This window comes from Mustelus asterias, chromosome 2 (assembly GCF_964213995.1).
Source record: "Mustelus asterias chromosome 2, sMusAst1.hap1.1, whole genome shotgun sequence".
In the NCBI taxonomy this organism is placed as follows: domain Eukaryota; kingdom Metazoa; phylum Chordata; class Chondrichthyes; order Carcharhiniformes; family Triakidae; genus Mustelus; species Mustelus asterias.
The window spans coordinates 34,102,593-34,128,853 of record NC_135802.1 but is presented as its reverse complement, the minus strand read 5'-3'; the positions used below and the strand labels follow the sequence as shown (position 1 = coordinate 34,128,853).

Here is a 26,261-nt window from a genome sequence, read left to right as displayed (position 1 = left end):
CTGCCAAACCTGCTGCGTTTTTCCAGCATTTGTATTTATTAACTTAACATAAGACATATTAAAGTTTATTTATTTGTCACAAGTAGGCTTACATTTACACTGCAATGAAGTTACTGCGAAAATCCCCTTGTCGCCACACTCCAACGCCTGTTCAGGTACACCGAGGGGGAATTTAGCAAGGCCAATGCACCTAATTAGTACGTTCTTTGGACTGTGGGAGGAAACCGGAGCACCTGGAGGAAACCCACGCAGACACGGGGAGAACATGCAGACTCTGCACAGGCACTGATCCAAGTTGGGGATCGAATCCGGGTCGCTGGTGATGTGAGGCAGCAATGCTAACCACTGTGCCACCGTGCCCATTAGAACTAAAGACATACACACACACATATGGACACACAGACAGACACCTTAAAAGAGTTGGTGCACAAATAATTCAAATGTAAATACTTTTTCAGAAGGTGATGTACAATTGGAATGGACTATGCAGGGACGCAGACATATCACATATGGGAGAATTGCACTGATATTTGAAGCAGTGAGAAATTCAGAGATGATGGGGTAGGAATTGGGCATCATCAGAAGTCAAGCATGATCCAAACAACATACCAAATGGATAACATTTTGATTTGATTTATTATTGTCACTTGCATTAGTATAATGAAGTTTCTTGTGCGCTATACAGACAAAGCATACCGTACATAGAGAAGGAAAGGAGAGAGTGCAGAATGAGGTCACGTTCCAAGCGACTCAAAAACAGCTTCTTTCCTGCTGCCATCAGACTTTTGAATGGACCTACCTCGTGTTAAGTTGATGTTTCTTTACACCCGAACTATGACTGTAACACTACATTCTGCATTCTCTCCTTTCCTATGTACGGTATGCTTTTCACTGTGTACTAATACATGTGAATAATAAATGAAATCAAACAAAAAGACAAATTTACACAACTGTACAGGTTGCACACAGGCTTCAGCTTTGCTAATCTGGTCACCAGTGCACACATTTCATGTCCATAAAATATTGTTGAATTTATGCTCCATTCATTTCTGGAAGTGATCTGATGGATATCCATAGTCTTTTCCCCTCCTGTATTCAGCAATATTATTTTTTGGATCAATAAGTTAAACTCTGTTTTCAAAATGCGTTTTGACTTTATGCTGCAAAAGATTGGAAATGTTTTCCTGTTTTGTCGAACATGCGAGACAGCAAGGGGCACAAAGACTCTCATTAAAATTAATGAGGAAATGCTGAAAACACTCAGCAATTTCTAACCAAGGGACAAAAAGAGCTGAAACACCAACTCAGCGTTCCCCTCCCCATAGGCGCTGCCTGACAGAAGATCGACAGAAACACGGGAGAACGATCGAATTTGGTCGAGTGACAGTCATCGCCCATCCAAGCAATTTTATAAATTGACAACCTTCAGATAAACAGAGCCTCTAGATGCTGTTTGAAACCTGGCACAAGAACAAATCACGATCAACAACTGAAGAGTACTTGTTGGGACAGACAGCAACGTGCTGGGGACGAGTGCAAGCGCCTCTGATTTTAATGCCACCAAGCCAGGGTAGTAATTTGACATACCTGCATGGTACCACATCAAACAAAAATAAATATGATTCACAAGAAACACCTGCTTGTTAGCTATGTATTTTGTAATCATTTTATTGTAGCAAATGCAGAATACCACACCAGTTGCAGCCAAGTCACACATTTATACATATGAAATTGGAGAATAAACTAAATTATCCTGTGAAGAACTCCATCTTCATTTGGCATTTCTTCAAAAGGTTTGGTTAAGTTCAGAAAGCTCCCAGGGTGGCAACTCAGATGTGAACCTACATCCAGTTATTGCACAACACCACATCACACACTGCGCCACATGTTGCCAAACAAACGTGCAAGGTGACATGTCCCTAAGCCATGAAAGACATCATAAACTATACAAATCAAACTTTCTTTTCTGCTTATTTAAAAATGAATTTTACTGAACCGAACGATGGCTGCCACAAGTCACCTCATATTTAGAATTGTAAGGCGACCAGTAAGACATTATATGGATTATGTTGAAAACATGTCCTGACATGTTTTTCATGTAATCTCAAATCTGGGATGGTCACGGTCCAGTTCAAAAAATGACCTATTGAAAGGAAATGGACATTATATGCAACTTTATAAGCTTACCCCAGTGGAGTCCAAGGGTCTACCAAGACAATAGCTACCTGAAACAGAGTTATCAATGTGGATAATGACTCTTTCAGAGACTAGTGACAGGGACATTATATGCCAAAGAACAAAAGTCAAATCCAGACAGCAGATAAACATCCCTTTATGAAATCATAGTGGAGGAAAGAGGTCACATGACTCAAGTGACCATTTCAAAATCTCTATACAGTGAGAACTCAGAAGTAGGGCTGTCTGCTGATTTGACCCCAACCTACAGACATTCAACAGCAGGATCCCAGGTTGACCAAGCAGCCTGCATAGGTCCTCATCAAAGTCGGTTGTATTGGATGCCACTGGCCACTTCCCACCAAGCAGACCAACTCTGAAGAATATCAACCTCATCTCACTGTATTACCATCATTTTAAAGGAATTGTGCACTTCTACCTATAAATAGGAACCTGCCCGAACTAGAATTCCCCCTGGATTTGGACTTTTGGGACTCTGGCAATCACAAGGACTAGTATTTATTTCTGCAGTGCTTTTTACTGTTAAGTCATTCATAATTGTAAAATCCCTCTTTGCTATCCCCTTACTGTATATTTGTGTGCGTATGCAAGTGGTGTGTGAAGTTGTGACCATTCCTCCCTCGCCCAGGTTTGAATGTGTGAATAAACTTCTCATTTAATCATAAGGGAGCTTGCTGAATCACTTTGAAAATTGGCTACATAAAAGAAAGGAAGCATCACTGACAATTTTTAAAACAAAAAAAACTGCTTAAAGACAGATGATGAGATAATGAAGGAGCTCAGTTTTGCCTCCCATTTCTCCTGTCCAAAACAAAAACACAAGAATAGCCATGCCCACAGAGTCAGGATACTAGCTAATATTTAACTTGTGCAAATTCTGACCAGCCATCATCCTTGTGCTTGCTGATCGACATTGGCTCCTGGCCTAGCAATACCTCCCTTTTAAAGTTCTCATCCTGGTTTTTAAATCCCAAGATTACCTTGCTCCACCCCAACTCTAACGTTCTTCAGCCCTACAACTCTTTGAGATTACTGTGATCCTCCAATTCTGACCTCTTGCGTAACTCCTATTTCCAGATCTCTACCACTGGCAGCCATTCCTTCAGCTGCATAGGCCCTAAACTCTGCTCTCAACTTCCTAAGCCACTCCACCATTCTACCTCTCCTTCTATCCTCCTTTCAGTCACTCCATAAAATTAATTCTTTGGCCAAGATTTTGGTCATCTCTCCTCGTATCACCCCCTTGGCTCAATGTCAACCTCTAGGGACATTTATCGTGTTAAAGACACTAGTAAGAGTGGGTAAAATAGGAAGATAAGGAGAGAATGCAAGGAAGAGCATGTAAAAAAAGAAAAAAGTCCCAGAAGACCATCAGCTGCTCTCCACCTTTTTGAGAAAGAGAAAGCTGACTGGTGGTAATTTAACCAGGGGGTCACCACTCCTCAAGCAAGGAGCAAAGTCGAGACCCAAAGAGAAAATGCTGGAAAATCTCAGCAGATCTGGCAGCATCTAAAAGGAGAGAAAAGAGCTGATGTTTCGAGTCCAGATGACCCTTTGTCAAAGCTAAAAGGCATAGAAAGTGGGAGATAGTTATACTGCAGGGAGAGGGAATGAAAGATGAGTCACAGACACAGAAACCAGAGAAACGAGAACAACTTGGAGTCTATTAAAATTAACAAGTTGGGTCCATGTTGACATACAACAGTGGGTGGGCTTACTTAGCTGTAGGTGTGATGTTTAAACTGCTTGCAAGGCAGTGCAGTCCAGAGAGATGTTTTGTTTTGGGAGTCAGAGCTAAATTAGTTTAAAAGTATTCTGTGAACGCTGAAAGATTATGTCATCATGGACATGGGTGAAGCTCAAGGTTCTCTAGTTTTAATTGGTCTGCGTGTTTGCTAAGAGAGTTACAATTTGGACCTCATATGGTTTGTAGCTCAGATAATCCCTGCCAGCTGTTAGCAGGCTCCTGCAAATTAGGGCTCAGGAGGGGTCCTGGAGACTGGAGTTTGGAGAACTCAGGACAGAACCAGCTTGGTGAAGAGTGGCAATTGCGCCAGAATGTAGCTTTGTGAATTCTGTGGAATACAGTCTCAGGACAAGAAACTGAACCATCAAGAGGTGAGCAGCTGTTGAGGCAGTCTGTGCTGGAATGACATTTTGAGGGAATTCAAAGGCTGGAGCTTCAAAAGTGTGAGAGATAGAGTTTTAATGAGATTTTATAACTCTGATCACTGACGTCTTCGCAGGTTGCTTGAAATCCATGGGATCTGTCTTGGTCACATCCACCATTTAATGTGCAGTGCAGTGTGTCAAACCACAGTTTGGCTTTTAATTCATATTTGCCTCATGTTTATTCAGAAATTTTAAATTTATGATATATTGTAGATTGCTTCACTCTTCTGATTCAGTGTAATAAAAGTTTAATTTGTTTGGTTAAAACGGTGAAATCTTGTGGTTTTATTCTCCTTGTGGGGAACTGGGATTTGAAACTTTATATCTTTTAAATAAAGTGTTACACGGGCCCCTAACCAGATTGTAACAAGTGAGAGAGAAAAAGGACATGGAGGGAAGAATGAGGACAGGAGAATTATCTCAGCAGGAAGAAGTGGCTCAGACTTTCATCCAACTTGGCAGGTGAAGTCGTAGTGGGGGTTTGCAGGGAAGTGCACATACTGAGAGATGATCAAGATGTGTGATCAGGATTGTGTGATGATGTGCAAACATTTGCTTCTCTAAAATCCAGCTGGGTGAATGCTTGATGAACAAGATTTGACACCACAACATCGAAGTCCATTGCATCACCATTTAGAGACCTAACTGGTACTGCAGACAGTATAACTGCCTTGCTTATAACATGGGCATTTATACAGTGTCGTTCACATCCACCAGAAGCCCCAAGCACTTTCCAGCCAATGAAATACTTTTGAAGTGTGGTGTCGTCTTTGTTGTGTAGCAAGAAAGATGGCATGGAATGGGAGCAACCATGTACATATTTCATGAAACATGCCCCTTAAGTACCAAATTTATTATACAACAGATGAATAATGGAAAAACACTCATCCATAGAAGAGGAGAATCACGTAACACAATCTCTATACCACCGAGTAAAAATGAAATTTGGTTTTGTCAATTACGATAAATTAGTTGCTCTGATGTTATGTCCTGTCTGGTATGTCTTGCGTGGGTTTCCCTTCTGGGTGCTCCGGTTTCTTCCCACAGTCAAAAAATGTGTGGATTAGGTTGATTGACCATGCTAAATTTCCCCTTAGTGTCAACAGGACCAGCAGAGTAAATGGGTGGGATTACGGGGATAGGGCCTGGGTGGGATTGTTGTTGGTGCAGGCTCGATAGGCCGAATGGCCTTCTGCACTTTGGGATTCTATGATTAACACTGATCACTTGCTTCATGTCTGCACGAGATATTTATTCTCTTGGATTCAGTGGCTCAGTGAGCAAATCCCCATTTCCAAGCAATCGGTAATATAAACAGAAAATGCTGGATAAACTCAGCAAGTCTGGCAGCATCTGTGGAGAGCGAAACAGAGTTAACGTTTTGAGTCCATATGACTCTTCTACAAAACTGAAGAGAGGTAGAAATGTAAAGAATTATATAATTGGAGAGATGGGTGGAGGAAATGGGGCAGAATAGAATGACAGGGATAGGCTGGCGCAAAGGAGAGATTGACAAAGGTGTCATGGACATAAGACATGGGTTAATGGTGCCATTGAGGACTGAAAAGTGCTAATTGTGGACAAAAGTAAAATAGCAGAATGTGTTGGTATTTTCTCCTATTAAAACATTTTGATCAATGCTTTAGTCAAACAAGGCCAGTTATGAACCGTCAACTTAATGTATTTTAGTCAGCAAATAACGCCAAGAATAAGTGTTTGAGTAAATCTCTTTTAATTCTGATGTGGTTCACCAGAACCATTCACAGTAAAGTTGAGAGTAAATGACAACACACCACCCTAGTTGCCAGGCTAAATTAAGTTTTCTGAATAAGGTTTTCTTTAAAACTAGATTGTCTCAATCTTCAGGAAGCTTTGGCCCCAGTCTGTCTCAGTCTGGAGGCCAGTCCTGGGTGATCTGCTGACAGTGTGGCTTTGCCTTTTATCCCCAGCTGGATAGCAGCTTGACCTCTGACCAGTTTTGAGTCATTGAGATGGCCTGTAGATCTGCCAATCAAGCCACTGGTGCCACTTCCACTCCCCAAACTCCCAACACGTTGGAAAGACGTCCCAGAAACAATCACTTTCCTTGCCCAAATGAATTGAGCCTTCCTGACAATTGTGGGAGTGGAAGATCACTGCAATACGAAACAAATTTCTCACACTTCAAGCAGTCTGGATGGATGTTTTTACTTGAATTTAATCCTCATCTTCCAGCAATGGTGTGCTGTAAGATTCATTCAATGACATCAAACTTCACTTTTAGAAACAGGCTCTTCTGCTCACCCATGTCCATGTTTGTGCTCCTGCTGAGTCTCATCTTCATCTCACTCCATCAACAATGGCGGCACGGTGGCACAGTGGTTAGCACTGCTGCCTCACAGCTTCAGGGGCTCGGGTTCAATTCCAGTCTCGGGTGACTGTGAGAGGTTTGAATGTTCTCCGTGTGTCTCCTCCGGGTGCTCTGGTTTCCTCCCACAGTTCAACGATATGCAGGATAGATGGATTGGCCATGCTAAATTTCCCCTTAGATGTGTAGGTTAGATGGACTAGCCATGGCAAATGTGTTTGAGGTTACGAGGATAGGGTAGGGGATGAGGGCCTGGGTAAGATATTCTTACCAGAGAATCGGTGCAGACTCAATGGGCCAAATTGTCTCTTCTGGACTGTCGGGATTCTATGAACGTATATTTTTATTTCTTTCTCGCTGGGGTGTTTCTCTTGATAACTATTCACAACTTAGACTTGGGTCAACAGGGTACAAATTAGATACAGATGACTCAAAACTTTGAAATATTGTGAACTCTGAGGGGGATAGTGATAAACTTTGTTTAGGACATATGCTGGTGGAAAGAGTGGATAAGCGTCAGATGGAATCCAATGTAGAAAATTCCAAAATGATCCATCTGCTGCGAAGAACAAGGAGAAGCATACAAATAAAGAGCGTAAATCTAAAGGGGGCTCAAGAATAGAGAGAGTTAAGGGAATAGATGGGGACATCTTCCCTTAGATGTGGGTAGCCAGGGAAAGGGTTGGCCCACTCAACAACAGGGGAGGGAATCCATGCGTGGAGCCAGAGGAAATGGGTGAGGTATTAAATGAGTACTTTGCGTCAGTATTCAATAAAGAGAAGGACTTGGAGGATGATGAATCTGGGAAAGGGTGTGTGAATAGTTTGAGTCATGTTAAGATCAAAAAGGAGGTGGTATTAGGGTTCTTGAGAAACATTAAGGTAGACAAGTCCCCAGGGTCTGATGGGGTATACCCCAGAATACTGAAAGAAGCAAGGGAGGAAATTGCTGGGGCCATGAGAGAAATCTTTGTATCCTCACTGGCTACAGGGGAGGTACAGTAAGAAGTCTCACAACACCAGGTTAAAGTCCAACAGGTTTATTTGGTAGCAAATACCATAAGCTTTCGGAGCAATGCTCCTTCGTCAGATGGAGTGGTCTCTGTTCTCAAACAGGGCACAGACACAGGGGAGGTCCCAGAGGACTGGGGAATAGCCAATAGCCGGTGAGCTTGACGTCAGTGGTAGGGAAATTATTGGAGAGAATTCTTCGAGACAGTATTTACTCCCACTTGGAAATAAGTGGATGTATTAGTGAGAGGCAACATGGTTTTGTAAAGGGGAGGTCATGCCTCACTAACTTGATTGAGTTTTTCGAGAAAATGACAAAATTGATTGAGGGTAGGGCAGTGGATGTTGCCTACATGGACTTCAGTAAGGTCTTTGACAAGGTCCCTCATGGCAGACTGGTGCATAAGGTGAAGTCGCATGGGATCAGAGGTGAGCTGGCATGGTAGATACAGAACTGGCTCGGTCATAGAAGTGGAGATGCCGGCGTTGGACTGGGGTGAACACAGTAAGAGTTTTAACAACACCAGGTTAAAGTCCAACAGGTTTATTTGGTAGCAAATACCATTAGCTTTCGGAGCGCTGCTCCTTCGTCAGATGGAGTGGAAATGTGCTCTCAAACAGGGCACAGAGACACAAAGATCCTGGACTTTACAAACAGAAGCATAAGATACAAAAGCAAGGAGATTACGATGAAACTTCATAAAATATAGAATACTTCAGATGAAGCTGAGCCTAATTTTCAGCTTCAGGAAAAATGTGAAGACTTTTGAGAGGGCGCAAAAAATAATAGTTCCAGGGATGAGCGATAGATTGGAGTAATTGGAGCTGTTTTCCTTAAAAGAAAGAAAGTTTGAGAGATCTGATTGGGTTATTCAAAAACATGAGAAGTTTAGACAGAGTAGATAGAAGAGAACAAAAGATGATTTATAGCCAACGGCTTTATCCTCTGACATGCCATGTTACCAAGCAATGCCAAAGCAAATTTATGAATGTTTCATAAGCTTATTAACAGCTCACTAGAGTGAAGTTTGGTCATGTGTAAATTAAGTTACTCCTGGAGAATCCTTTTAAACTAATGCTCTTTTTAGTTTCAAGGACAGCCTGATCCTGAAATTGTAAGCTCCATGGAACACGAGCAAGGCAGTTACGAGGCGTTCCTTTTCAGATGGGGCAGTCTGATTGATTCCGAAAATCACAAAGGACATGCTATTTCGACACAATGACAGGCTTCTTCAATATTTCATAGGTTCCACCTCTGCAGTCTAAATACTGTAATTAGACATCACTTAATCATTTCCATTTACAAGCACTGTCTAAGGTTGATTACGACAAAACAAAAGAGCAAACTGGGGAATGACAATGGCACTGGCTCCCCACATCATTGTGTATGGAGAATCGAGAGCGACCACACAGCTGAAGCAGCTCGCATGCCAACAACTGCAGTACTGGCAGCCTGCGTACAAAGCTCAGTGAAACTGCAAAAAATATAGGGTGATGACTACATCGTCCACCCACCTCCCTTCATCAACGCAACTGAAGCAGATGATTGAAAGGGGAGTCCAGCTGGGAATGAAAGGCAAAACCACACACTCTGGAGGCCAGTCCTGGAAGATCTGCTGAGAGAGACAGACTGGGGCCAAAGCTTCCTGAAGGTTGAGACAATCTAGCTTTAAGCAAAACATTGTTCAGAAAACTTATTTAGCCTGGTAACTAGGACAGTGTGTTGTCATTTATTATCATCTTTACTGTGAAAGGCTCTGTTGAGCCACATCACAATCAGAGGGGATTTACTTATTCCCCATGTTAATTTACTGACTGTAAAATAAATAAATTGGGGTTGGGGTGGGGGGTGCGGGGAGGGATTAAAACTTGCCTTCTCCTCAGTCTTCAAATCATCCCTTCCCCCAGAAAAACTGTTGGTGCTACATCATCTGTCAAGCAGCTCTTCACTGGCTCCTGACTCTGGGCACTGACTCGAGGCAACCCTCTCTTAAAATTGTTCAAAAAATTTCAAGGAGTTAAAATTGCTTTGTTGGAAGGCAACAATTCTGCAAAAGCACATACAGTTTTGAATAGATAGGGTCCCACTGCCTTCATCATTTGGTATAAACCACACCTTGAAAAAGATCAGCGCAAGCCATTCTGAATCAGACTGATCCAACCTCATTCCCAACAGATCCAATGTGCACTGCAGAGGAAGACCACCTACAATCCCATTTCCCATACATCCGGATTCCACGAGACACCAAAAATCTATCCTAACGTTAAACGGATTCAATGCTGGAGCATCCCCATCCTCTGGGGTAGAGGATTCCAAAGATTCAAAACCCTCTTGAATGAAGGAATTTCTCCTCATCTCAATCATAAATGATCAGCCCTTCCTTTATCCTTTGTCTGAGTGTTCTAGATTCCCATGTAGACGAAACAACCTCTCAGTGTCTACCCTGCCAAGCCCTGTCAGAACCTTCTATCGCTCAATGAGATCACCTCTCAACTCTTCTAAACTCCACACAGTATCAGCCCACTTTACTCAGCTTCTCATCATGGAACAACCCTCTTATTCCAAGGACCAATCTTGTGAATCTTCGCCACACCGCCTCCAAGATGCAAGTTTCTGTTTCCTTAAATATGGAGGACAAAGCTACACACAATATTCCAGGTGTGATCTCACCAATGCCCTATACATTTGTAGCAACACTTATTATTGTCCTCCAATCCACTTGCAATTAAAGCCAATATGCCATTTGCCTCAAGAACAAAGAATGAAGAAAGTTACTGCACAGGAACAGGCTATTTGGCCCTCCAAGCCTGCACCGACCATGCTGCCTGACTGAACTAAAATCCCCTACCCTTTCGGGGGCCATATCCCTCTATTCTATTCCCATCCTATTCGTATATTGGTCAAGATGCCCCTTAAAAGTCACTAAATTTTCCTAATTGCTTCTTGTCATGGTCATCATTATTTTTTTAAATTTGCTCACAGAATGTGGGCGTTACTGGTTGTTGGGGAGAGGGGTGGGGGGGTCGTGTTACACCAAATGGGCTGTAGCGATTCAAGGCTCACCACCACTTCCTCGAGGACTATTCAGGATGAGTAATATATACTAGCCTGGCCAACAATGTCCACATCTTGTGATAGAATTTTTTTTTTAAATTTTATTTGTTGGCATTAATTACCTCAGTCTTTTTCCATCTACACTATCCTCCATTTCTGCTATGCAACATGTCATCTATTGGGAAGACAGACAAAATATTTGTTCAATGTCTCTGCCATTTCCTCATTCCCCAGAATAATTTCTCCTGTCTCTGCTTCTCAGGGATCAATGTTTACTTTTCCTTTTTTATATATTTTCCTTTTTCTATGGTTGTAAATGTTCTTGCAATCTGCTTTATATTCCTAACTAGTTTGCTTTCATATTCTATTTTATCCCTTAACAACAATTTTTTGAATACCCTTTGTTGGTTTCCAAAACACTCCAAATTGCAGACTTACTACTACTCTTTGTCATGTTACAAGACACTTACTTGAATCCAATACCAGAATCATAGAAACCCGACAGTGCAGAAACAGGCCATTTGGCTCATCGAGTCTGCACCGACCACCATCCCACCCAGACCCTACCCCCATATCCCTACATATTTACCCGTTAATCCCTCTAACCTACGCATCTCAGGACACTAAGGGGCAATTTTAGCATGGCCAATCAACCTAACCCGCACACCTTTGGACTGTGGGAGGAAACCGGAGCACCTGGAGGAAACCCACGCAGACACGAGGAGAATGTGCAAACTCCATACAAACAGTGACCCAAGCCAGGAATTGAACCCAGGTGCTTGACGCTGTGAAGCAGCAGTGCTAACCACTGTGCTACCGTGCCGCCCTTACTGTTCTTAACTTCCTGTGCAAGTCATGGATGAATCTTTGTTGGAGTTTTTTTGCTGATCAGAATTTTTTGGACACTTGAAATTCTTTTTTAAACGTTACCCACTGTTTACTTATGGCCATACCTTGAGTCTGCTTTGCTAATCAACCATAGCCAGTACTTCCCTCCTACCTATCAAGTGGATTTGTTAAAGATTCTCACTTAGTATTGCAGGACATCATCGTCATACTTAATGTAGAATTATGAGAAGAAATATGGATCTTTTACGATGATTACGAATGAACCCTGCGCGGCAAAATACAAGGTCTAAGGTATTTTGATTCCTCGTTGGTTCCAAAACATAATGCTCCAGGAAACTGTAGGGAAAACATTTACTACCTCACCTTCTAGACTACCCTTGCCAATTTGATTGGTTGAGTCAATATGAAGATTTAAGTTAATCATAGAATCTGCAGTGCAGAAGGAGGCCATTTTGCCCATTGAGCATGCACCAACAACAATCCCACCCAGATCCCATCCCCATAACCCCACATATTTACCCTCCTAATCCTCCTAACCCGCACATCTTTGGACTGTGGGCGGAAACCGGAGCACCCAGAGTAAACCCATGCAGAGACGGGAAGAACGTGCAAACTCCACATAGACAGTCACCCAAGGCTGGAATTGAGCCTGGGTCTCTGGCGCTGTAGGGCACAGTGCTAACCACTGTGCCGCCCCAAGTTCCCCAACAATTATCAGATTGCCTTTCTTCTGCGGGAGGCAGTGGCAAAGCGGCAATGTCCAAAGATCTAGGTTAATGCTCTAGGACTCAGGTTTAAGTCTCACCATACCAGCTGGTGGAATTTAAATTCAAATCAACAAAACTGGGAACTGAAAACTTGTCTCGGTGACCGTGACCATGAAACCATCATCTGGTTCACTAATGTCTTTTAAAGAAGGAAATTTGCCTACATGTGACTCCCAGACCCACAACATTTGGTTGTCTCTAAGCTGCCTCTGAAATGGCAGAGCAACTCACTCGATTCAAAGACAATTAGGGATGGATAACTCCACTCAACAATCTCACACTTTTTCATGACTATTCCCTACATGGATATTATTCACTGATACACAATTGCTGTTAAACTCTGTCCCTTCCTGTCCCACTCTGCTGCTTTTACCATATAGAACCAGAGAAAGATTACAGAACAGAATAGAAAAATAGAAAAACTACAGCACAAACAGGCCCTTCGGCCCACAAGTTGTGCCGAACACATCCCTGATGAATGTGGCCATTCAGCCCATCATGTTCATGCCAGCCCGAACCCCCCCCCCCCCCCCCCCCCCCGCCAACACAACTTTCAGAGCTCCTAGTTGCAGCAATGGAGAACAACATCCGACATCATGTCTTTACTGTCACCTGTCACTTACACGTTCTTTTTCACTTCTTCCACTCAATGGTATCTACACCATAGTGCCACGGTCCATTTGCTCATCCATGCTAGAGTACTTCTCATCCACACAAGTAGCAAACACCTTGTACCAGCTGGTTCAAATCAAGGGCCGAGGATCCTCCAGCACTCCCTATTGAATCCCCATTCACTTGCAGTCACACCCTCCTATTGCTGACCATTGAATGACTTTGATGATTTACCTTGGCAAAGGGGCGCAACTGTCTCTTGGAACAAAGTATCCAGGTAATTCTCCCCTTCCCTGATGTTCTCCTCCAGCTCAGCAACTCAGCCAAGGTAGCTCAAGCTGCAGACACTTGCCGCAGATATTGTCTCCAGGACTGCGATGCATTCCACAGATTCAGACAGACCACAATCCCTACCATGGGGATCTAACTTGATTTATTTGATAAGTGAATTAGTTATTAATTCATACAACTAAAATAATTGCAAGTCTCCCAGCTTGGGGACAAAAGAACACTCACCACCTACTGGAGGCTGAAAAGGGGTATAAAAAGCAACAGTGAATCCCCACCTGTACCAAATCTCTGAATTCCTCACCCTGAATCTTTGTTCAACTCGGAGTTCTAACTCTGAGGGAGCAAAACCTCTCAACTCTCTTCTGGTAGCCACAGCAATTGTCAGGAGGGTGAAATAAGAAAAAACAAAGTGTGCAATTTATGGATACTTAAGGATACTTAAGACTTCAGAAAACAACCGTGTGGAGAAACAATTTCATTTCATGGTAACTCAAACTGCTTGTTGCTTTGTAACGGTCTGAATTAAAAGTTTCTAATTAAATAAGGCTCTTGATATTTCAGCAGAGTTTACAGAACTTAACTTTTGAAAATAATCTAACTAAAAATACTGGACCCTGCAGGGCACCAAATTTCTTTCAAGATATCAAGTAGTTCTCTCAGTTGCTTGAAATGTTTCTCGGCTGTTTCTTATTTTCTGGCAAAAGCTCTGTGATCGTTGGTTTAAGACCACGATATTCTGTCATTTTTTAAAGAAAAATCCAATGGACAATAATGGGTGAATAATTGTAGACTCACACTTCAACTTTCTTCCTCTTCAAAACAATGTTAATTATCCAAATCTTTGATCAAAAGTAGAAAGGGAAATATTGATTTCCCCAATTTTGTCATGAATAAAAATGGCAAATTATTATTGTTTCCATATGTAGAAAAGGATTCACTCAGTCACCCAGCCACTACAGAAAATCAACGATCAAAGATACAACATACTGCTGAAAATCAATGTAATTACAAATTGCACTCAAAAATGACTTGAAATTGTCATTATTTTAGTGAACTCACTATTGGATTTAGAATTTCTAATAATATCTAAATGGCAAAGTGTGATAAACACATCTTACTTCTATAGATGCACCATAGAAAGCATTATTTCTGGATGCATCACAGCTTGGTATGGGTCCTGCTCTGTCCAAGACCGCAAGAAACTACAAATGGTCGTGAATGAAGCCAAGTCCATCACTCAAACCAGCCTCCCATCCATTGACTCCGTCTACACTTCGTGCTCGGAAAAGCAGCCAGCATAATTAAGGACCCCATGCACCCTGGACATGCTCTCTTCCATCTTCTTCCATCAGGAAAAATATACAAAAGTTTGAGATCACGTACCAACTGACTCAAGAACAGCTTCTTTCTTGCTGCCATCAGACCTTTGAATGGACCTTCCTAATATTAAGCTGATCTTTCTCTACAACCGAGCTATGACAGTAACACTACATTCTGCACCCTCTCCTTTCCTTCCCAATGCTTTGCATAGTGTGCAAGAAACAATACCTTCCACTGTATAGTAATACATGTGACAATAATAAATCAAATCAAAAAAATACTATAGTCTGAACAAAAACAGAAAATAATGGAAAATCTCAGCAGGTCTGACAGCGTCTGTAGAGAGAGGATAGAACCAACGTTTTGAGTCTGGATGGCCCTTCATCAGGGCTCCACTACAGCCCTACATACATTGATCTATTAGTGGTTATAATTGGGATTTATATGTTTTGCAGTTCAAAAATAGACTAATTACTTAATAGAATTTTAAATTCTTGCTCAGAATTTTAAACAAGGTTCGATAAAACCTATGATAGGGACAAGTAAAACTTTTTGGCTCAAACATTTTGAATACAATATCAAAGGTCCTCAAACAGTGAAACGGTATACAGATGCATGCACATCAATGATTAATTGCAACTCATTGTAAGCCAGGCAACCAGAAAGATGCCAGATTCAATCCTTGGTCTGTGCTGAGTTGGCAAACAACAAATGTATTTATGCAGTGAGACACTGAAATTGTCTTCTGTATTTTCGGCTAATATCACAAAGGCTCGCACATCAGATCAATATACAGCAACCCCTGGACATCAGGTGAAAATAACTGGTCCCCGCAACTTAAGACTCAAATGTACAATTATCACCTGGCCAAGTTATCGCCAGTGTCCATGAAACCAAAAGATAGCTAGCTGCAAATAAGAAAAACTATCCAGCCCAATTTAATTAATGCAGAGTTTACCTCAAGACCCATCACAGCACTTATCTGCTTCTTCATCAAAGTCAAGGTTTTCACCTCAGAAATCTTTCTTTGAATTGAATTGATTTCACAAAGAATGAAGTTGGACCGGAAAGGGGTGGGGTAACTAAACTATTCTGAAATCTAGATGAAACTACTGAATGGTGGAGCAGATTACATAGTTTTCTTGTGCTAACCTGCCTATGCCAACTTTGACTTAAAAAAACAATTTAAGTCCTATCCGTGCTGAAAAGCTAATTGCTTTGCTGTCATGCAATGCATCTTTGCACTTCTGTTGCTCTGTAAGTTTGAACATTGCTATTGGCATGCGAGTTCAATTCACTGCAAAACTGTATACGCTACAATTAATGGTCAAGCTGATGGCTTGACCATTTAGGGGATCCCTAACTGCGAGATCATTAATTATTCCAGTCTCCTTACACAGGACCAGATCTAGGATAGCTTGCTCCCTCATTGTTTCCTTGAACAGTATGTAATGGAACCTATCACGGATACATTCTATGAACTCCTCCTCAAGGATGCCTTGACCAGCCTGGTTTGACAATTGACATGTAGATTCAAGTCCCCCATGATAATTGCTGTACCATTTTTGCATGCATCAATTATTTCTTCTTGTATTGCTCGCCCCACCTTGATGTTATTATTTGGCGGCATCTATCAGTGACTTTTTCTCCTTACTATTTCTAATTTCCACCCAGATGGATTCAACCCTTTTCTCCATAGAACCCATATCATCTCTCACCATCACCCTGATGTCATCCTTAAATATCAGAGCTACACCACCTCCATTACCTTCCTGTCTGTCCTTCCGAATAGTCTGATATTTAACTCAGTCGTGACCAGCCTGCAACCATGTCTCTATAACAGCAACTAAATCATACTCATTCGCGATGATTTGTGCCGGCAACTCATTTGCCTTGTTTCAAAAGTAACAAGCATTTAGTAGCTCTTACGAGCCGCTTTGTGGACCTTTGTTGCTCTTTGCATCTTTCCCATTTCGTGCTGTTTTTGGCATTTTTGTAAGCCCTTTTTTTTAGTTTGATGCTGTCCCTCATCTCTTTAGTTGTACATGGCTTTTTTTCTCTCTGAAGTTTTCCTTCTCAAGGTATAAACTGGTTCTATATTGAATCAAATGCTTCTTGACACATCCTCCACTGTTTTTCAGTTATTTTACCCGTGAGCAGATTTTCCCAGTTTACTGTGTTTCAGTCTCATCTCATTAAAGTCAGCTTTGCCGGGTTGGGATGTGAGGCAGTGATCAAACAGAACAGCTTCAGATGTGCCATAATTAACAGGACAAATGCTAAATGGTCAAGAGTTAGGAAACAATGTGCAGGAGGTGGCACCTCACTGCAAACATTCCCCCACCGGCCTTACGGGATGAGGGTGTAGCTGGATCAGCATCTATTGCCCATCCCTAACCGCCCTCCATTTCAGAGGGCATTTGAGAGTCAACTGCACTGTTGTGGATCTGGAGTCACATGTAGGCCAGACCATATAAGGACGGCAGATTTCCTTCCCTAAAGGTCATCAGTGAACCCGATGGGTTATGACGTTCAACAATGGTTTCATGGTCATCATTAGACTTTTAATTCCAATTCTTTTTTGAATTTAAATATCACCATCTGCCATGGCGGGATTCAAACCCGGGTCCAAAGACCTTATCCTGGGTCTCCAGATAACCAGTCCAGTGACAATATCACTCGGCCACCGCATCCCCGGTTCTAGATAGTCTCATTGATGATGACAATCAGAGGCACCACAGAAGCTGACAATGTCAATGGGGTGCTGAAAATATGAATTGGGAATTTTCTACGGAGCGTGAGCCCTGACTCTAGAGGACAGCTAGAAAAGAAAGCTGGCATAGAGATTGAACTCACTGAGGATGAGTCATCATTCAGTGCAGAGGCTGAATGAGGAATAAAAGGGAGGAAGACTTGGAGGAACCTGAGATGAGGCTGGAGTGGACAGTCAACAATGATGTTAAAAGGAGCAATAAGGCAGCAAACATTTTCTTCCGTGATAGAAGTTTGCTTTTACCAGGAATTACTGTGATGTCTGAGAGAACTCCAAGAAAAACACATCCCCACCCAACATTCCAGTCTTAGATTGCAGATTTTCATGGCGAATAAACATTCCAATAATAGACCTGTAATCACCTCGATCCCATTCTCATCTTAGACCACAAAACGTTTTCTCTCAAATCAAAATCTAACTTTACAATGCAAGGTATTTGTCAGGCAGATAGAGTGTTATAAATGTCACAAGACCATGATGTGGAGATGCCGGCGTTGGACAGTACGAAGTCTCACAACACCAGGTTAAAGTCCAACAGGTTTATTTGGTATCACGAGCTTTCGGAGTGCTGCTCCTTCATCAGTTGGAATGACTCCACCTGATGAAGGTGGACGGTGATGATCACTCCACCTGAAAGAGCAGCGCTCTGAAAGCTCGTGATTCCAAATAAACCTGTTGGACGTTAACCTGGTGTTGAGAGATTTCTTCCTGTGCACACCTCAAGACATTTAACAGAAGTCCCAAGTTAGAAATATTAATCGACAGAGCAGTTAGCTGCATGAAAATTTCACATATGAACAACTACACGATACCAAAAGTAACATTAACAGTAGTGAGAGTGACCAAATGGTTTGATTTCAATGGGTCTGTGTCGAGAACAAAACAAACATTCATAAAATGAGCAAACAGCAACCAATAAGCACTAGGGAAAATATACAATGTCAACTTCACCAACAACAATCAAAACTTTTCATAGTGAAAGCAAAGGATTTGAGAGCCCAAATTTGGGCAGTACAGAACATTGTACAATTGTACTTCTAGCTACTGGCAACAAACCACCAATTTGTTGAATGAGGAAGTTGTGCATAAACCAGTTAGTTACACCTATTAAAGAAACCCTGGAAAGGAGGTGTAATGTCTCTTTTCTCCCACTAGATGCCTCAATTCTAAAGAAGTTGGTCATAAACAGGGGGGTCTGTGAAAGGCCATGGACCTCAAACTTCAACTCAATTCTCCTTTCTCCATACATGTAACTTGAGCTGCTGAGTGCATCGAGCATCTTCTGTTTCTATCTTCACCATTCTGTTGTGCTCAAATCTTTTCTTTTCTTTCCCCATTTACTCCTAATTTTTTGACACCAGCAGCTAGAGACATGCAGCAGAAGTCCGAAGATGTGCAGGATAGGTGGACTGGCCATGCTAATTTTCACCTTAGTGTCCAAAGATATGCAAGTTGGGAGGATTAGCGGGGTAAGTATGTGGGGTTACGGGGATAGGACCTAGGTGGGATGCTCTGTCGGACAGTCAGTGCAGACTCAATGGACCGAATGGTCTCCTTCTGCACTGTAGGGATTCTATGATCCCTTCCTCAGGTGTGTGTGTCGGTAGCAAGTGTCAGTTAGAATAGAGGGACAATCACAAGCAAACTTAAATTCCTCTTCACCATGCATGCCCTCCCAATAAGAATACAAAGCTAAGGAATACAGAGAGGACACTTCCTCCAGATGAAATGGACTGCTGAGCTCAGACCAGGTGCTGGGACATGGGATCTTCCGGGTCGAAGAGTTGAGAATCTCCAATGACTGAAGGGCTATTCCCCCAACATGGTAGTTTTTCAACATTAGTCATCCACACTGGCAGTCTTTCTCCTGCAAGAGGTGGTGCTGTCAATGCAGCATCAGTAACAGACAAAATCATTCTCCACATTAGAAGCACTGCCCAAAACTTTTGACATTTCTCTCAATAATCTGAGAAAGAACTACAAAGAGTATTTGCAATGAACTCACTCGGTCCTTATCGTCAGCAACATCAGAGAGGATGTCATCAAGATCCAAGATGCCGCCATCACTATGTTCCAAACGATGCACCTGTACCCAGTAACCTGGATCCTAATGGAAAGAGGGAGAAATATTAGGCACAGAATTTGACTGGAGCAAACCTCCAACAGCAAACAATTTTCACTCGTATGCAACACAGAACTTGCCAGGCTTCCTTTGATAGGCCCTCCAAACATGCAGCCTTGACCAACAAGAAGGAAAAGGGCAGCAGACACATGGCAACACCACAACCTACCAGTTCCCCACCAATCCTCGCACCACCCTGAATCGGAAATGCATCACTATTCCTTGATTGTCACTGGGTCAAAATCCTGGAACTCCCTACCTAAACAGCACTGTGGGTGTATCTACACCACATGGACTGCAGCGGTTCAAGGTGCTGGTTCCACCAACACCTTCTCAAGGATGATGGGCAATAAATGCTGGCCCAGGCAGTGATCCTCACATCCCATGAAAGAATTAAAAAATGACAAGATTGAAAAGATAGCAAGAAATTAAGAAATCTAATAGGGCAACTTGATCAAATAGCTTTACCTTACAAGTTGACGGAAAACAAAAACTACAAAATGTTCGCAACGTATATTTTGAGATCAACCGCAACTCTATGAGTATATCTTTTAAATTCAAAGATAGTATACTTAGCAAAGACCAGCATGACTCAAACAGATAAAAGGCATATTTTCCTTATCGAGATGATGGCACTAATGGAATGATGATAGTCAAAAATTAACAAGGAGTTCACATTAGCAAATAAAATGCTGTGTACAAATTCTTTTCCATGCACTGAAAGCAGAAAAGATCAAGTAAAGTTTACCACAAAAATGCTAAACAAGTTAATTCACGGTGAAGTTAGCAAGAGTGGTACTGCATAAATTCAGGTTCTTTCTTTGCCTGGGAACTTGGTTCAGTTGGTGCTATTTTTGTTTCTGGATCATTACATCGATTGCACAATCTAAGCCAAAGCCCCAGCGCAAGGTTAAGTATCAGAGTTGCCATCCACTAGATGAGTATTAAAATCAAATCTCCTTGCTTTCAGGTAAACATTAAAAGTTGGTCCTCCAACATAACATATTTTAAATGGGAGGATAAATTGCTTTTCGGTTCACATTATTTGGGCAGCACAGTGGTTGGCACGGCTGCCTCACAGCTCCAGGGACCCTGGTCCAATTCCAGCCTTGGATGACTGCGTGGAGTTTGCACTTGCTCCCAGTGTCTGCGTGGGTTTCCTACAGGTGCTCCAGTTTCCTTCCACAGTCCAAGATATGCAGGTTCGGTGAACTGGCCATGCTAAAATGCCTTTTATTATCCCAAGGTGTGTTGGTTAGATGGATTAGCCATTGGAAATGTGTGGGGTTGAAGGATTAGGGCGGGGGCGAGGGCCTGGGTAAAGCTTAGTGTCACAAGTAGGCTTACACTAACATTGCAATGAAGTTACTGTGAAACTCCCCCAGTCACCATACTCCACCACCTGTTTGGGCATGCGGAGGGAGAATTTAGCATGGCCAATGCACCTAACCAGAACATCTTTGCTGTGGAAGGGAAGGAAACTGGATCACCTGGAGGAAACTCATGCAGACATGGAGAGAACATGCATACTTCACACAGACAAAGTTGGAATTGAACCCGGTTCCCTGCCACTGTGAGGCAACAGTGATAACCACCGTGTCACCCGAAGATACTCTGTCAGACAACCGGTGCAGGCACGATAGACTGACTGGCTTCTTCTGCGATGTAGGGATTCTGCGACATGCCAACCCTCATCAATGTGCATTCTCCACAAGGAAATACAAATAACACAAACACCACCAAAAGATCCTAGATTCCGAAACAAAATAAAGTAACCCTTCATCCCAGCTGCATTGAAGTTTGAGCAGAAAGTGAAATAGAGATCAATGACACAGAGATTATGTACACAAGCCATTGATCTCTGTTCCTGGATTTCTGCCCATTACAGAATTTGGGGGATCCCAAGGTTGGAGTGCAGAGATTAGCATTCGGAGTGAGAGTGCAGAAATAAGATGAATCACTTCAAAAGCTCATACCCGACAAATCAACAGTCCCCCTAACTCGCAGAGGGCTTTTAAATTGATGTGGAGATGCCGGCGTTGGACCGGGGTAAACACAGTAAGAAGTCTCACAACACCAGGTTAAAGTCCAACAGGTTTATTTGGTAGCAAACGTCACTAGCTTTCGGACGCTGCCCCTTCGTCAGGTGGGTGGGAGATCTGCTCACAAACAGGGCATACAGAGACACAAACTCAATTTACAGAATAATGATTGGAATGCGATTCTTTACAGCTAATCAAGTCTTAAAGGTACAGACAATGTGAGTGGAAAGAGCATTAAGCACAGGTTAAGGAGATGTGTATTGTCTCCAGACAGGACAGCTAGTGAGATTTTGCAAGTCCAGGCAAGTTGTGGGGGTTACAGATAGTGTGATATGAACCCAAGATCCTGGTTGAGGCCGTCCTCATGTGTGCGGAACTTGGCTATCAGTTTCTGCTCAACGACTCTGGGTTGTTGTGCGTCGTGAAGGCCGCCTTGGAGAACGCTTACCCGAAGATCAGAGGCCGAATGCCCGTGACCGCTGAAGTGCTCCCCAACAGGAAGAGAACAGTCTTTGCCTGGTGATTGTCGAGTGGTGTTCATTCATCTGTTGTCATAGCATCTGCATGGTTTCCCCAATGTACCATGCCTCGGGACATCCTTTCCTGCAGCGTATCAGGTAGACAACGTTGGCCGAGTTGCAAGAGTAGGTACCGTGTACCTGGTGGATGGTGTTCTCACGTGAGATGATGGCATCCGTGTTGATATCCAGCACGTCTTGCAGAGGTTGCTGTGGCAGGGTTGTGTGGTGTCGTGGTCACTGTTCTCCTGAAGGCTGGGCAGTTCCGACGCGCCACAGCGAAAAACCGCACCGACCTCCTAAGATGACAAACACAGGACACGGCGGACAGAGTACCCTTCGTCATCCAGTACTTCCCCGGAGCGGAGAAGCTATGACATCTCCTCCGGAGCCTTCAACATGTCATTGATGAAGACGAACATCTTGCCAAGGCCATCCCCACACCCCCACTTCTTGCCTTCAAACAACCGCACAACCTCAAACAGACCATTGTCCGCAGCAAACTACCCAGCCTTCAGGAGAACAGTGACCACGACACCACAAAACCCTGCCACAGGAACCTCTGCAAGACGTGCCGGATCATCGACACGGATACCATCATCTCACGTGAGAATACCATCCACCAGGTACACGGTGCATACTCTTGCAACTCGGCCAACGTTGTCTACCTGATCCGCTGCAGGAAAGGATGTCCCGAGGCATGGTACATTGGGGAAACCATGCAGACGCTACGACAACAGATGAATGAACACCGCTCAACAATCACCAGGCAAGACTGTTCTCTTCCTGTTGGGGAGCACTTCAGCGGTCACGGGCATTCGGCCCCTGATCTTCGGGTAAGCATTCTCCAAGGCGGCCTTCACGACACATGACAACGCAGTCAAAGAACAAAACAAAGAACAATACAGCACAGGAACAGGCCCTTCGGCCCTCCAAGCCCGTGCCGCTCCTTGGTCCAAACTAGACCATTCTTTTGTATCCCTCCATTCCCACTCCGTTCATGTGGCTATCTAGATAAGTCTTAAACGTTCCCAGTGTGTCCGCCTCCACCACCTTGCCTGGCAGCGCATTCCAGGCCCCCACCACCCTCTGTGTAAAATATGTCCTTCTGATATCTGTGTTAAACCTCCCCCCCTTCACCTTGAACCTATGACCCCTCGTGAACGTCACCACCGACCTGGGGAAAAGCTTCCCAACGTTCACCCTATCTATGCCTTTCATAATTTTATACACCTCTATTAAGTCTCCCCTCACCCTCCGTCTTTCCAGGGAGAACAACCCCAGTTTACCCAATCTCTCCTCATAACTAAGCCCCTCCATACCAGGCAACATCCTGGTAAACCTTCTCTGTACTCTCTCCAAAGCCTCCACGTCCTTCTGGTAGTGTGGTGACCAGAACTGGACGCAGTATTCCAAATGCGGCCTAACCAACGTTCTATACATCTGCAACATCAGACCCCAACTTTTATACTCTATGCCCCGTCCTATAAAGGCAAGCATGCCATATGCCTTCTTCACCACCTTCTCCACCTGTGACGTCACCTTCAAGGATCTGTGGACTTGCACACCCAAGTCCCTCTGCGTATCTACACCCGTTATGGTTCTGCCATTTATCGTATAGCTCCTCCCTACATTATTTCTACCAAAATGCATCGCTTCGCATTTATCAGGATTGAACTCCATCTGCCATTTCTTTGCCCAAATTTCCAGCCTATCTATATCCTTGTGTAGCTTCTGACAATGCTCCTCACTATCTGCAAGTCCTGCCAATTTTGTGTCGTCCGCAAACTTACTGATCACCCCAGTTACACCTTCTTCCAGATCGTTTATATAAATCACAAACAGCAGAGGTCCCAATACAGAGCCCTGCGGAACACCACTAGTCACAGGCCTCCAGCCGGAAAAAGACCCTTCCACTACCACCCTCTGTCTTCTGTGACCAAGCCAGTTCTCCACCCATCTAGCCACCTCCCCTTTTATCCCATGAGATCCAACCTTTTTCACCAGCCTACCATGAGGCGCTTTGTCAAACACTTTACTAAAGTCCATATAGACGACATCCACGGCCCTTCCCTCGTCAACCATTCTGGTCACTTCTTCAAAAAACTCCACCAGGTTAGTGAGGCATGACCTCCCTCTCACAAAACCATGCTGATTATCGTTAATGAGTTTATTCCTTTCTAAATGCGCATACATCCTATCTCTAAGAATCTTCTCCAACAACTTCCCCACCACGGACGTCAAGCTCACCAACCTATAATTACTCGGGTTATCCTTCCTACCCTTCTTAAATAACGGGACCACATTAGCTATCCTCCAATCCTCTGGGACTTCACCTGCGTCCAGTGACGAGACAAAGATTTGCGTCAGAGGCCCAGCGATTTCATCTCTCGTCTCCCTGAGCAGCCTTGGAAAGATTCCATCAGGCCCTGGGGATTTGTCAGTCTTTATATTCTCTAACAAACCTAACACTTCCTCCCTTGTAATGGAGATTTTCTCCAACGGTTCATTGAGCAGAAACTGATAGCCAAGTTCCGCACACACGAGGACGGCCTAAACCGGGATCCTGGGTTCATGTCACACTATCTGTAACCCCCACAACTTGCCTGGACTTGCAAAATCTCACGAGCTGTCCTGTCTGGAGACAATACACATCTCCTTAACCTGTGCTTAATGCTCTCTCCACTCACATTGTCTGTACCTTTAAGACTTGATTAGCTGTAAAGAATCGCATTCCAGTCATTATTCTATAAATTGAGTTTGTGTCTCTGTATGCCCTGTTTGTGAGCAGATCTCCCACTCCACCTGACGAAGGAGCAGCGCTCCAAAAGCTAGTGGCGCTTGCTACCAAATAAACCTGTTGGACTTTAACCTGGTGTTGTGAGACTTCTTACTTTTAAATTGGCACAGGGGTCTGATCTGGCCAATACAGGAAAATTGTAATACTGAGAGACTGCGAAGTTAAGATTATCCACAACACCTTGTAGATTACAAATATTCTTTTTTCCTGTACCCGAATTTATGGAATCTAGAATGCTGGGATCATTGCCACTTCATGTCTAAAAGCACAAAGAAACATACCCAGCTGCTAAAGCTTAAATACATAACTGCACTACTGGAATGAAACAATTAGTGACTAAATTATTTAATTTAAATTATCACTGCACACACATCTTTAATCTTTCAACCAAGTATTGTCTCAGATTTCTGGAAGGCTCTTTGGTTTCAGCTGAACAAGGCCCTCAAAATGATATGGCACAGACACCATGTTAAAATGTATTGCATGCAGAAGGGCAGCTAGGCTAATTATACCACAACCCGTTCCAATCTATGACAGCAATCACTGGCTATGTCAAACTGCATCATTAGAAAAAACATGAATTTACATATAAATTACTTCAGGACAAGCTGGTGGTTTCCACCTACTGGGTGGGTTCTAGTGAAGACTGTCCATTTTGTGAAGCATTTGCTTTGCTGACAAACACTTAAAGGAAAGCTGGTTTCTGTCGACGATGTTTCGGCACAGATCAAACTGGAAACATGAATAGAAAATAACTAAAGTATTTTTTTTATAGCTCACAAATCTTTCATTATAATGGTCCCCCACCACGCCACAGAAGTCTATTTGCACCTCAGAGTAAATAATGAGTTGTTTATCAGTGAAACCAGAACACTCTTTAAAATGAACACTATAACAATAAACCAGCTGCTTTTGTTTTCATAAGGATCAAGGAAGTATGCTCGAGTTAGCAATCGCAGGCTACCCAAAGCTATTCTGACTTTGCAGGAATGGGCTTCAGCAACACATCCTTGCTGCTCAATCAGCAACTGCTTCACTCATATGGCAAATATTAGGGGATTGCGGACAGCAATACATGTGTACCATCATTTCCTCTTTTGCCTTGCACACAACTTGTCTGTAAGCAGTATTAAAATACATCTGTGTCTGCCCTTTCTCCCCCCCCCAATTATGTTTACATTTTACTCTTCGCAATTCAAAAAAAAATTATATTTGCTTTCCAAAGGACACTTAGCTGAGAATGTAATCTCCAGAGGTTTATACAGGGGGCTGGGCCAGATTCAGCTCATGTGGCAGGCAGTATTAAATTACCAGGCCGACACATTTTCTCTCCAGACATGAACAACAGAATATTCATCAGCCATTTTTAACCACCAGACAGGAATC

The 26,261-nt window shown here is 43.1% G+C and overlaps 1 protein-coding gene across 4 annotated transcripts in view; it reads right to left on the bottom strand.

The window, feature by feature from the left end:
• pard3aa (par-3 family cell polarity regulator alpha, a) overlaps positions 1-26,261 on the bottom strand; it is an 847,887-nt gene that overhangs the window by 660,265 nt on the left and 161,361 nt on the right. For all 4 annotated transcript variants that reach the window (XM_078233098.1, XM_078233104.1, XM_078233102.1 and 1 more), the window contains exon 2: positions 19,399-19,500. In XM_078233098.1, coding sequence (XP_078089224.1) covers positions 19,399-19,500 — 102 coding nt within the window. The remainder of the gene's footprint in view (positions 1-19,398; positions 19,501-26,261) is intronic.